The sequence below is a fragment of the Solenopsis invicta genome, chromosome 10 (assembly GCF_016802725.1).
Source record: "Solenopsis invicta isolate M01_SB chromosome 10, UNIL_Sinv_3.0, whole genome shotgun sequence".
Lineage (NCBI taxonomy): Eukaryota > Metazoa > Arthropoda > Insecta > Hymenoptera > Formicidae > Solenopsis > Solenopsis invicta.
In genome coordinates, this window is record NC_052673.1 from 16257943 (window position 1) to 16273006 (window position 15064).

The 15064-nt window shown below is 34.4% G+C and overlaps 1 protein-coding gene across 2 annotated transcripts in view; it reads right to left on the bottom strand.

Moving 5' to 3' along the window:
• Positions 1–15064, bottom strand: part of LOC105197817 (calcium/calmodulin-dependent protein kinase kinase 1) — a 69189-nt gene that overhangs the window by 51444 nt on the left and 2681 nt on the right. For both annotated transcript variants that reach the window (XM_026131615.2, XM_011164371.3), the window contains exon 2: positions 6586–7033. In XM_026131615.2, the coding sequence (XP_025987400.2) occupies positions 6586–6616 (31 nt within the window). In that variant the 5' untranslated portion in view covers positions 6617–7033. The remainder of the gene's footprint in view (positions 1–6585; positions 7034–15064) is intronic.

Genomic DNA, 15064 nt, shown 5'->3' on the forward strand with positions numbered 1-15064 from the left:
ATATACTTTTTATCAATCTATTTAGTATTTATGACGCACGTAATAAAACCGATTTATAATTCATTTATTAAGGCTTTGGAAGTGTAACGCAAGACAAGCGTATTGTTAACTAAAAGGAGTTATTATTGAAAGCAATTGTTAGATGTCCACGCTTAAAAAGAAAAGAAGAAACAAAGTTACACGTTAAAGTAACTTGGAGTGATTTTTAAGTGGACGAATCGTAGCGTGAGATTTCAATCGTTGGAAATGGTTTCTCATGAAAATATTAGGAGGACAAAGAAGCGACGAGTACCTGAAAGGAGACGGCGTTAATCGACTTAAATCCGCTTTTTCATTCAGCGTTTGGTGTGAAGTCGAGCCGTGAGAGGATCGATAAAGGTCGAGCAGAAAGAGCAATCTGGACGGATGAAAGCGAACGGTTGCGGCAAGTGATGCCGCATTGAAACGATGATGAAATAAAGACAAAGCGAACGCTAGGCTGCGAAAGGGTCGACAAATTGGCGTGCTATTTGCGTCATGTTTATGCACCTACTTACAATCCATACTGGAAAACAATTTACGCTGTTCCGCACGTTGCACGAAAAAGTTAATTAACCGCAAAAATTTCAATCGGCTTTGCGGGTTTTCTTCTCATTGAGAATTGAAATATAAATGTGCAACCGATATGAAATATCACACACATAACGAGAAAAGCATTTCCAGAATAATAATTTTTGAACGAAAAGTCATTTCCTTTCAGATTTGTTGTGAAAAAGTTTTATACTTTGTTGATGCAAAAAATCCTATTTATATATATTGCAAAATAATTATCTGGATTGATTGACGAAACTCATCCGAGAACAAGATCCTTTATTATGCAACATCACTAATCTAGATGATATCGAGCGTACCACATCTTTGTATCTTATGCTATCGAGCGTACCACATCTTTGTATCTTCCATTTTACGAAAGAATAAGAAAAAAAAGAGCATGAAAAAATGACATTGTCGAGAAATAAAAGGATGACATCGTCCGTTACAGCGAAGGAAACGAGTAAGGTTGAACGAAACAGGAATGTGTTTGTCGTTTACATTATAGACGTTTTGCGGGATTGCTTTTTGCGCGACGCTGCAATTGCATTGCTCTCAAAGATTTCCCTAAGTGTAATGAGACCTTGAGACTTTATCAAAGAAAAAGAGCGGAAGAGCACGAGCAAAATGTGGACGGTAAATTACCGTTAAAACTAAGAACGCAAAATGCAAAGGCGAATTCATGCGTATGCCAATAATACAATAAAATTCCACAAACGCGTATTTATCTTGACAATTATTTATTTTTAATACTGTCTTTCTGACGTATAAATTTACAATTACACATTAATTTGACATTAAATTTGTTTGTTAAAAAGTCGTATAAACATAAAAAAATGTATGTATGTATGGATAGCAAAAATACACTCTATTTAACTCTGCGTTAAATTTGTATAATATCTGTGTATGTTAGTATTTCATAGTCATAGACTCTAGAAGTGAGATAATTTTTTCGTTATATTTCGGATTTCGGGGAAATTTTTATTCTGTCAGTAGGAATTCTCGAGTAGCTCTGTGAAATTTGTTGTCACAGGTGTTGGGCACTCTCTCTGAGAACAGAAAATACGACTTTTTGACATTTGAGTGTTTGTCGTGTTGAGAAACACGTAGGTATTTTTGATGTCAAAAAACCAAGCTTGTTTAATGTTTGCAATTACGCTGACTTGCTACATCGAAAGTACGTATAGATAGTTTGCTGGTTTCATAAAAATTTGTCCCAGTATAAGCTGTGTTTGGAAATCGAAAGAAAACTGACAGCCTTTTCTCTGAAGCACAATTTAAATACACGTATAATTTATAAATCTTTTTTAAAATCATCGTCAGAATTTGATTATTATTTTTACAGCATATGTAAACTCAATGTTGTAAACTGGTGCGCGAACTAATTTGTTAATTATTGTTTTAGAAATTTAAGAAAGGGAAGAAAAGCTAAATGAATTATTTATGCTTATTTTATCAACAAAGAGAATCTTATAAATCTTTAAATATCAAAAGCCATTTTTCTTCTGCTATTATTCAAATCTGTTTAACAATTTTAAGAGCTTTTTAATGAAATTCCTTTTGAGTGATGCGGAAGAAAAAGGACAAATTAGATTATTCTTCGATCTCGGCTACCTGCGGTAAGATTAAACATTTCTGTAAGGCCACCAAAGTTTTTTAAGTTGAACTTGGAGATAAAACTATTAAATTGTATGCTCTAGATGCTGTCAAAGTATTATGCAGTAAATGTTTTATCAGCACAACAGAGTTACGAACTACCTCTCCGAAAGCGACTTTCAGAAAAACGTTACAAACTTGGCATAGGAAAACGAATTTGTCTTTCTTTCTTTTTGAAAGAATCGACACATGTATCGCATTACAACATCAAAAATGTAAGTTACAAAAGAAAGTTTAAGCACAAAAGTATAATACTTATAAAAATTTTAATTTATTTTACATACAAAAATTACATTTATATTAAAACCACATAATATTATTGTTTGTCACATTTTGAATATATATATTTTAATATTTCTGAATGGGAACAAAAATTGTATGAGATAAACATGAGAAAAATTGAATTAATTAGAGTTAACTTATTCGAAAGTACTTTACGGATATTATTAATAAGATAATTAATTACATCATGTTTTGCTATATAACATTTGCGTGCGGTTGAAATTAGTGTGTTAAATATGTATATGTATAATATGGTTTATTTCACCATGTTGCATGTTCAAGCGAAATCGTAGAAAAAAATAGCAGTATTATACCAATGGCATTATTTGTATGTTCATTGTATTTAAAATCGTAGGAAAAAAGAAATAAGAGAAAAGAATGATAGAGAACGAGAAAGAGTAGAAAGAGAAAAGGGGCGGGCGGGAGAGAGAGAGGGAGAAAAGAGAAAAGCATAGCTTCATTTGCAATCGACAGAGAGACTATTAATCAGTGCAAACTTGATTAAAAGTCGTGATATGCTGACCTCTGTCTCTCTATTCACTCCTTCTCTCGCTTTCACGAGGAATTTTGGGATTTAATTTAATCTGATTTACTTTCATTACATCACACTGCTTCGTGGCAATGTAATTGAAACGTTATTTGGGATCTTCTCGAATAATTCCAGCATATGCTATGCAAAATTATAGATCAACAATAGCTTTTGAGTGAGTAAAACATTCTCTGGGAAACTAAAGTTTATCACATTTGGGATTGTAACGATGTGTCGCTTTGGATTTGCGGAAAGTAAAATAAAATATAGTTTCTCTAAAAAGTTTACAAAATTGATAAAAAAGATCGAGATATAATCACATTGTCTATTACAAAGGCGAAAGCTTATAATGTTACAATCGCAAAACCTGTTTTCTAAAATAAATGGAAATGTAAAAATTTTTTTTTGAGTGAAAAAATTTTTTTCATTCAATAGACAGTCGTAAAATCCTTCCCGGATCGTCGAGGACGATCTTCGAACGTCACGAGAAGCATTTTTGCAGCTTTTCTGTAGAGAAAAGTCAGATGGCTAACGGTAAAGAGGTTTCCGACACTTGTCAGGGTCATTGACGATTTTAGAAACTTATCGTGGAACGTATCTTTTGAAGCAATTCAGCGAATTCTCATGCTCACATGTAGCATAGTTATTTTTCTACATTTTTAAATTTTCGTAATATTTTTATATTTGTTGATATTAGTTATTGCCAAGCAAAAAATTATGATATAGTTTATGATTATTTTTCCATTTTATACACCTTATACTAATTATACTTTATAATTAGTAATATAAATTTAATTATAAAATTTTAAAAAGTAAATAAATTTGAATATGAGATATATTTGATATTGTCTAATTGCTTTTTTGCTTTCAAAGAAAAGAATAATTGAAGTGATTATGTGTAAGATGAAATAATTTTCAATGCTCGTAGATACGAAATGTTGACATTTTGAGATGCGCAAACATTATTGTCAGCATTATCAAGAAAGCCATGCAATATCTATGACGCATATATGATAATCTGGAGAACGCGTGATTAATATTAGCTGAGGGTTATAAAAATTATGTGCTCCAACGACTTGCACTTTAGATAAAGAGTGAAAAAAATGACTATTTACGACGGACGTTGTCGAAGCAGCACTGTGTAAAATGAAATAATACACCATTTATCAAGACAACAACGAGAAAGCGTAAAACGCAACAAAAATATAATAAAATAAAAAAAATTTATATTTGTTAAAAATTGTAACAGTATGAAGCAAAAGTAATAGTGCTTTGCTACAATAACTTCTGCGCTTTTTGTATAGGGAAACCTCTTAAAAATCTTTTTTTCAAGCTTTTTCCGCTGCGTTATATGGGATGAGCCATTTAATTTTCTCCAAGTAAATTTCTCGAAAATAATGAAAGATATGGAAAAATGTATCTTCGAGACATTTTTCATATCTTTTATATTTTCCCAAGAAATTTACCGGGAAAAATTAAAATGATTTACCTTGTACATCTTGCATAGCTACATATTTCTCTTTCTCTCTCGTAGATGAAAAAATGAATACGTATTTGTCTTTTGGAGTAACGTCAAGAAAGTTTTATTCCATTTTAATATTTACATTTTAATGGAGTCTAATATGCATTGAAAATTGCGTGCGTATAAAGTAATTGATTTGCACTTTTACAATAATAGAATTTGTATTTCATTTCATTTCTTACTGGCAGTAAAATGTACTGCGATTTATATTTTTTCCATCTTAGCGAACATTTGTAGTTTACCACCATTTTACAGTCGTAGTAAATTACATCTTGTTTAAATGCTTTATCCGTTTTATTACGGGTGAATATTTTCTCAGCGAAGCGCGTCAACTGCTTCGCTGCGCTACGTCGAATGCTATTCTTCGCTGAGTGTAGCGATTAAATTAATTATTTCGAGGTACGGACTGTGAATTTCATTTACATGTATCTATTGTAGTTTTCGAGTTGTAGATTGCAGCGCTTGTTAAAAATTGTACGATGATAAAAGATGTCTGAAGAGATAACTTTTGCAAGACTCTTATACATATTTTATACAGTAAATTATTTTATACATTTACGTCTATATACTATTGCAAAATTTTTATACAATACAGGAAGTTTCTTGACGTTTTAATAACAATTTTGCAACGAGGAACTTATGCACACTGATTAATAATTTTATGTGATTTTATTTTCATAAAATACATAGATCTAGAACGTATAGGAGAATTTTTTAATTTATTTCTATTAAGGAATTTAAGCGAGTGCAATCTAAATTTGAATTTTTTTATTTTGTATTGATTTATCTTGTATGTGCTAGTATCTTCTATGATCTTTTTTTTATTCTCGAGACGACGATTAACGAAGTATAATACAGGTATAATTGTTATCTCTCTAATTAGACAGTATTGATTAACACCTACGTACCAGCCTATATATTCTCGTTTGAAGTTAAACATTTGCGTCACTACGTCATCTTTGAATGAATTATTTATTATCTTAGAGAAGTTATGCGCTCTCGATAAATAAAATTGTCGTTATTTATATTCACGATCCACAGGCATGCTATGGCACATTCAGGGCAAGCTTTGCGTATAAACTGAGTTTATAGCTGCATAGTGCAAGCATAAGATGTCCTTCAAGATGTCGCTTTAGATGTCACGTTTTTCCAAGTTAATCTTAAAACACATCAGGTTTATTTTATCTGACGATCTCAAAAGAAAATTTCATAGTCGCATGTTTTGGAAATATATTGTAAAATGTGCTATATAAAATTGATAATCTCTGATTTATAAACGTTGAGTTTGTTTCCTCAGTTTTGTCAAGTTTAAAATTAATTGCATCGTTCGTCTTGTCGCTGAAAACCTGTGGTCTCGCTGTATCTGCATGTTTAACGCCTGACAAATGTTGCACGATCTTGCCAGATTCAGTACTAGATCAATGGTCGCGCGAGAGAAGCTGAATACCGAAAGCAGAGTTGCGATGAACGTCACGTCGTCTTCGCGAAAAGAAACACGTGGCTGGTATTAAACGTGAGATAAAAGCACGAATGGTTAATACATCTGAACTTTACTTTTATTTCCGCAAGTATTTTATAATTCTTGATCGTGAAAACTGTCAAGGTTAACTTAACGATTTTTAATGATATTTAAATATCAGTTTTTGCAACACGCAACGAGTTATTTCGGATTTACATTCGCGACACTTGATTACATATGGAGGAGTTTAATTAATTTTGCATTAAAAAAATAATACATTATAACTTTTGGAACTTGCAGAAACTCCATTATTTTCATAAAGTACGAGTAGCTAGTTTCTCCTCCGATATTAGGAACCAAAAGATTCCTAATCCGATATTACTACCCTTATATGTATTAAGTTAGAGGTAACAACTTTAGTTAAGCAACTTTAGATTAAACATTACACCATGTTATAAGGAAATATCGCGTATGTTACTTTGACAAATAATTCATCAGGCATATATCGATATATTGATGAAATGACTGCAACGTCAATCATCCTAGCTAGATATATTTCTCACTCACCTTCCATAGTCATGTTATCTCCTGGTTTCATCTCGATAGCTGTCCTCTTTTCCGCACACTCACGTGGCACTCATTAAGCGCCGATTAAAAGGTTCGTTCGACACTGATTGCGTAAGCTTCATTCTTTCTCGCACTTAATCTCGATCTGACGATTCAATTACCTCGTTCGCCGCGTTTATTCGCGGACACTCGTCAATTTGTCACGTGCACTTGTCACTCGTGCGTAATCTTAATTGCAACGGGTCATAATTAACGTTCTTTTCGGACTCGTAAATCGATACTAGTCGCGATGCAATTCCGAATCGTTGATTGGTCCTCTATACCGATTTCTCGCTTTTCAACGCACGATGCAGTTGCCGTCCGATGAAATTGGCTCTTTAAATTCTTCGTGTCGAGTCCTGAAACGATCTATCTCTGATAGTCTTTGGAGGGGATGCTTCGTTCGTCTCTGTAAAACAAAAATAGACGCTGGTTAAAGTTTCAATAGGTATCGATCATCAAAGATTACGAGAACTGAAACGTGAAAAATCAACTGACGTGTATTCTCGATATTGTAAAATAGATTATGGATTTAGAGCGAAAATAGATTATGAAATACGTGTGCAGAACGGAGTACAATTAAAGCGTTCTCTGTAATTATGTTTGCGTAATGTAATTTGCAGCAAATTGTGAACTGTGCGTGATATTTGTAAACCTTGCACAGTTTACCCACAATCATATACTAATTTCAAAGCATAATTCATTTGGGAGTTGATACGATCAAATAAAGAGAATAATACCCGTGTAAATGCGTAATAATATTCAGTAATTTTCGCATGTGCATATCTGCGTCAGATGCCTAGGATTGAAGGGTACGTGGTTGCTGACCTTTCGAGAAGGATAAGAAGTTGACTATGAGCGACGCCGCAGGTGTTTCGGAAGGACGTAGCCCACGCGTCAGCAAGATAACGTTGCTGTTTAATGTATTATGGCCACACCGATGGCTTGGAAGTTATCTTAATACGAGCAGTCGTATCAGCTAGCTTCCTTACTTTTCTCGCTTGCATAATGCAGCAATCGGACGATGCTGCTTCCTGCAAGCTTTGCGAATTTTCAGTGACATGCAAGAGCAAAGTTGCGCTCGCTCGGTTTGCCAAAGTCACATAGTTACGTCTCATTTTCATTCAAACGACTGAAACTGTCTCGATTCTGAGTTCTCTCGCTCTTGCGAGAGAACTCTCGTTCGAATTGACTGATTTATTTTCTTTTTAAATTTTCTTTTTGAATTTTCTTTTGACATATCGCGCTAACAGTCTAATTAAGGGATTCGTAGCAAGCTGCGAATGCGTACTACGGTATGCTCTCGTCGTCACATTTAATTGGTTGTTTCACCTACGTGCATTGTGTAACGTGTCGGCGCACCTGAGAGTTTGGTATCTACGTGTTACACGATCCTCTCGAATGCACTGAGAAGCATAACACAACGCAATTGTATTCCGGCAATTTCAGCATGCTCCTGCTTCGGTCGGGGCATAACCCTATATTGTATCGCATTCGTAATGCGAGATTGCAAGATCTCCTCCTACCTTGCATGATTATTATTTCAAATTTAGTATTTACCGTCACGCTGGCGCGTGCAAAAATTGCATTATCGAATCTCATTAATCAAATTTAATAGTATGTCGAACGCAATATCCTAGGAAAAAAGAACGTATGTATAAAATAGAGAGAGTTATTGCGTTCTACCTGCGTCTAATCTTAATCACAATCTCATAAGCTTGACGAATATTCGACTTTTCGTTTACAACGATCCACACAATTTTACTTTTAAATTTTAACTTTCTGGAATTTTTAACATACTTGTTGAACTTTATATCTACTTTTTAAAACATTTGACGATTTTTTTTTTGAAATTTTGATTCAGAAAGATTTTACTCCGTTTTAACTCCCTTGTTAATTTTACTCTATTAGACCCAAATTTTACCCGTTTCTCATTTATACCGCACTTGAGAAGACCTAAAATAATGTGAGTCGAAACGTTTGAACTTTTTAATTTATGTGCGACCTCGCATCCTTAATTTATATGCGTCTTTAGTGTTTTAAATCGCGTCAATGAAGTTTTACACCGCACGTGAAAATCCAGTTCTGGCTCTTATTGTCATCTGTTTCTTACGTATTTTATAATCTTAATATATATTTGACCGCTTGATTTAATATTTTATATGAGAATATCAACAGTACACATGCATTGTAAAAGAATAAACTGTGTTTAAACTATTTGATAGATATACTACAGTTGTAATGTGTTGATAAAACTCGTAATAAAATTTAATTTGCAGTAGACGACAACAAGCGTAAATTCAACAAGCGTAAATTAGTATGGATTGTTCCATACAAAGAAATGCATTGAAACTTTACGAGGAATCAGCTGTAATTCTCTGGGATGTTTAAGTTTGCTCTTGATATGTTTACCTGGTATATTAGAGTATAAAGCGTTGAGCTACCACAGCTCGCGTCATTTTGTGGCTTGGGGATAGAACGAAATAGCGGAACATAATGGCGGACATAATGAACATAATTCGTACATTTACCCTTGAGCTATAGGACCACGTGCACTTTCAAGCTGCGTAAGATCGCTATTTTTCCACATACTGTAAAAGAATATTGGATGTCTTAAACTCTAAATTACGTTTTTCTTAAAAACGTATTTTTTAATATTCTTTAATCAGAAGATGATATTGATCGCACTTTTAATCTACAAATTCGAAAGAATAGACGATTTCTATTCTGTCTGTAAATCGCGCGCTGCGACGTTTCAAGTTTCAAAACTGTAGATATTATTAATAAAATAAGATGTCATATAAGATGGTCTCTGAAAGAAAATATCCAAAAAGCATTGCGGAAAACTTTATTCTCCTGATTATGATGCTTTACCGTGAAGCTATCAAAAGTGATATATGTAGTTGATCTGATTTTCATGTTAAAATTTTACGAGAATCTCCTTTCTCTCTCCGTGGCGCCATTAGATAGATTATCTTTCTCTAGAAAATATTGGACGGGCAAACAATATACCACCTTGTTCCCTGAACTATGACCGAACGATGGCGGCGGCTGCTCTAACTCGCAGAAACGGAAGAGAATATTTTCGTTCCGCTTGCTCGCTGTCATCGTTACGAAAAAATATAAAGATAACGCGTCTCATAAATATGTAAGCTTGAAGAAGCGCTTTAAGTCTGCGAGATATTACGAGTATAATGTCAGTTGTAAGTTATATGATTATATGGGATTCTTTATAAATCTGAATTTTATAGGAAACATTCGTAATATATGATTTTCAAAAATAAAGAAAACGAGCCCTTAAACTTTGTAAGAATGTAAGACGGCATCAAGTTCTTTCGTCACCAAAATAGTGAACAAATGGAAAGAGAGAGGGAGAGACTCTCAGTTTTGTCGTTGCTTACGCAAACCTCCTCAGGCACTCTATTCAAAGGACCAAACCTGGTCGCTGATTTGCGCGCATTGCGCGCCTATTCTCGACGCTCCTTTGATGTACCGACGGTGTATCTTCGTAAATAGTTGAGGCAGCATTTCGCGTGAGTGACGCAGTGAAACTCTATTTCCACATTTTGCGTTTAGCAAATTACACTGTTACCTACGACTACTTTGCGAACGCGAGCATTTATTTAACCAGCTTGCCATTTCAACCTTTCCATAAAGTATGCGCTAATGGAAAGTACCGGGAAATGGTTGATTATTTAAGATAAAATTGAATAACTTGTGGAGACATTTCTGATTTCACGTCGCCGACGAAGCGGACGTAAAACGATAAGCGTAATGAATAAAGAGTACCCAGCAATATGAAAGGCATAATGGAAGAAAGATGATTTGTAAGCGAAGAACGGAAAGGAGATATTCGATATGAAATTCATACGTGGATATACACATGCTACTAGATAACACACAGAAAGGCAAACTCTTTGTTAACTGTCGCACGCTTCTTATCAGAACGGGAAATATCTGCGTGTGTAGTTGTATACAGTTTGTTGTGGTTGCCGTATCATATCGCAGCGATGTACAGAACAATGATATTCGTCAGGGGAAGCAAAGTTACAGATAACCGAAGTTAGTAATATGTATTTAAATGAGGAACGCTCACGCGCTTTTACATCACGCGGCGCGTGTAGTTCGATTGCGCGCATGTTATTATGTGTTTAAATTGGAGAAAGGACCGAGTTTAAAGAGGTAGCCGTATGTCCATTTCCAGAACGGAAATATTCTCTCAACCGTGTTGTAAGGTATATATTCGCTTGCGGTCCGGCGTTTGTCTCGCGCGGTCGTTACGTGCCCGGCTTTGACATAAACGGCTTCTGTAAATATGCATTTGCAGTCTCGAATAATTTACACTGTCCAGAATTTCGAGCGAAGCTGCAGTTATGTATGCTACATTTAATCACGCAATATCGACATTGTTCGAAATAAAATTACAATATTTTTTAATTGAGGACATTTGCGACGTATTTCATTCTGCCTCTGCAAATACGTCAGCTATTTCATTAATTAATATTTATTAGAAAATTAGTTTAAAACACAAGTCTTTGAAATATGATATTTTAATGTATTTACTAATTGACAAGAATTTATGGGGACAATTCTTAGTCATTATTATATTTGCATTGATATTGAATGACAAAATTGTATTTAAATTTATTTAAATTATCTCTCGTACATGAAATTTTAATTATAATTATTGATTGAAACAAATCAATGGTACGTTTGCCCCCAGAGTCAAATATCAAAGAATACGAATTTGAATTTAAATGAATATGCAAGAGAAACGAACGACAGTGCATAGAAAAAGCAAACAGTGTAAAACCGACGTAGACACATGAAGAAAAGTATACACGTGGAAGTCTAAGTTTACATGTACGACGCACAGTCGTGTATCCCAGCCGGCAGTGCTCTCGCTTCTGGCTCTATCGATTTAGGACGACTCTACGTAACCGCGACAACCAGTCGGTTCATATACAGTCTGTCTTTCGCGTTATGCCTTTCTTACATTGTCTAAAAAAATCTAAAGGTTTACCTAAAGGATCGCCGATGTGTAAATCATTTGAACTTCAACCGCGCTACCTTTACTCCGTTTATTTTTCATTTTGCTGACGAATCAAGCTTATGCGCAGTTTGAAGATAAATTGATTAAGGAAAAGATTGATCGATAAAATATTCATACACCGCGCCTATTTCGTGGTATGTATGTACATGAAAAAAAATTGCATCGATATAATTAAATATAATCATGAACCATTCATATCGTTCTTTGCGTCTCACGATTGTCGTTTTTGTAAATGGTAATGAGTTGTAATGAGATTTAATCGACCAAAGCTCTGTGCATGGCCGATTCTTATTACAGCTCATTACGAAGTTGCACGTGCAATTCTGTGTAGGCCGGCCTCAGCGTGATGAAGCACAAGCTAGAAGAGATGGCATGAAAGTAAGTGAAACTGTCCTTGACGCGTCTATCGATTTTCTTGAGCATCTTATTTGGTTGAAGAGCAAAAACACATTCTTAAACTCGGAAATTTCCTTTTTCTACGTAACGTCGCCGGTTGTTGAACTTAAATTACTTTAAAGGATACGATACGTATATTACGAGCAGCTGGTGTCATCAACATTATAATATAAGCATTAACTATTTTCTTGAAGAAAATAAAATGTCACTACTTGATGCAATCTTAAGACCATTAAGTATATTGAAGACAAAAATTAAAAAGTCTCTTAAAATCAATTTCAGACGGTGGTTCATGATACGTAATTAATTTAATTCAATGTGTTTAGTCATTAGAGATTTTTAATGCAAAAAGTTAAAAAAATATGTCAAGCGTTATCACTTAATCACTTTTTTTACTTTTTGAGATACAAGGTAAATCACGTCAAGGATGACTTCTGCTAATATTAAATTTCTAATATTGTTTACAATGACACGTTTTCGCTGTTGTAAATTATTGAACGCAGTTTCCATAATAGAATTACGTTATCGAGAATAAGTTTGAGATACATAATCATTTCGATTGCATGTTGCGAGAGAGAGAGAGAGAAAAGTTCGACCCCGAACTTGTCCGGGTCTTTTATGTAAACGGAAAGGAATTATCTGAGCGTCCGTAATATGTATTATCTCCCTTGCCCTGAATAATAACGGAATAACGAAGAGTCGAAGTGGAGAGACGCGGACGCCTACGCGAACGATATTGTGCCGGTAAAGTCAATGAGACGTAATTGACCGATTCAGAAGTAATAGGGTGCACCACCTCTATGGTTGGATCTCGACGAAGATCGAGTCGCGCAATCCAAAATTGAGCGAGATCGCGTCACTTCCCTGATTCGCAATACGTCGCCATCGCGTAATAATGTTGCGTAATCGAGCCTACAATGTGTACCGAGCGAATTATACGTATTCGAGTATACGGTTGGGAAGAACAGAGATTCCTACGAAGCGGTGACACGAGTGCAATTACGCGCCTAATTAAGGAAAGCGGAAGGGAGGTCTAGAACGAATTTGTTACGGAAAAACAAATGCGGCTATTTAAAGGAGCACAATAAAAATAGGGACGTGCGTTTCATTTCTAATTCGAGGCTGCCGTTCGTTCTTTATCACAAATTCAAGAAATCGTTAAGCTATTGGCTTTTCGCTGCTTTGCGCTAATAGGTCTACTTTTTTTTTTATTATTAATAACTATTATTAATGGATGTGGGACGAACGTTATTGACGCAAAAGCATTGTGACGCGCTAGGATGTGACAGTAAAATTGACGTCAAAGTCGAATAATGTCTCACACGATACCGATCGAACGCTCCTTCAATTATCAATGAATTACGTCATGTCGCCGTGGTGAAATGTCAAGCAAGGATAAATCAGTTTGGTAAAGAAATGATTGAACTTTTGCGCATCAATGCTCGAAAAGTGTCGTTTAATATGAAAAATCTCTTCGTGCGTTGGAAAGATGCGGAATAGAGAGAGAAACGTCCAGATAGATTATCTTCATTTCATCAAGACCTGTATTATGGAACTGTTCGAGATGGATTTCGATCAGAGAATTATTTCGTTTTCCTTCGAAAACACAATAGAAGTCTATAGAATAATTGAATGATTCTGATCGAAATCCATTCCGAACGGTCCTATAATACGTACCCAGCAGATTCAAGGTTAATTTTGTTCTAACGAGGTCAGAGCGTATACATTCCGGAAGATCGAATGATTAGGGACAATGGCGAATCGGATGTGAGAAGTCAAGTGTTCGGTCCGAAGCAAAGTCTGTTCAATCGCGATGAAAAAAATCCTCTTTCTCTGACGCAGTTTACATTGCATTACTTTCACGATTACAAATATTACATTTCATTTTACGAAAAAAAAATTGATGATCGTTATTTCGAAATTATCTCTTCTGTTGTCTTTTTTCATTCGTTATCTGTCACGTGTATATTGCAAGTAGAAACGGTAATTTGCGTTAATGATTTTTGCAGGAAGAGCATTAATGACTTTTGCAGGAAGAGCATTAATTTACAAGTAAAAGTTGATGGCATAATGGTTGATGGTGGCTCGTTAGCATTGTTAAATTAGAGAAACAATCATAAAATGAATACGTAATAATATGGATTATATCACCATTTCCGCTCACATACATATACACAAACGGTAAAATAAACAAGGAATGTTATTTTACATCTGTTACAACAAACTCGCAATTTAACGTAATCTGATCTCCCTTTTTCCGATCTCGGAAAATTTCAAGTTGTTAGGAAACTTTTCTCCTTAATTAGACATCAGAATTACGGAAACCTTGACAAGATAAATACCGCTAGATACGGATACTTTAATAAATAATCAGTTAAGGCATATAATGTAGGACTGAGTAGGACTCGTTCCAACTCTAAATTTATAGTTAGCTTTTAAAAAAATTGTTATCATTTGCGCGTGTTCGTAAATGTAATGCAATTGCCTCTTTTATGTTATAATAATGTGCTCATAATGGTTAGTCGTGAAATTAACTGTTCTCATAAAATATTTTATAGGATATATTACACAAAATTATTTCTTTTATTATTTAGTAGAAAATTTAGTAGAAAATCTTTTTAGCGAAAATGTTAATAGAATTCATTGATCATTTATTCACTTCTTCAATTTTAATTACATCTATATATTAGCTTTCTAAAAATATACGTTGGTATTCATGTTTCACATATTCTTGCAACGTACGCACAATTTGTTGCGTATAATAGAATTCACGTTCACAAAGTATCGTACGAAGTCGTATTCATCCGTTGTATGCTCATCTTTGAATTTTTTTGCATATAATAAAAATTATTAACCTAAAAATACGTTTGCTATATATTGCATTATAATGCGATATTTCAGTTTTGATATTCTTTATGAAAAAAGGATTAATGGGGAGGGGGGGAGCATAATCTCATTAGCTGACAATTGAAACTATATTAAATGAAATAA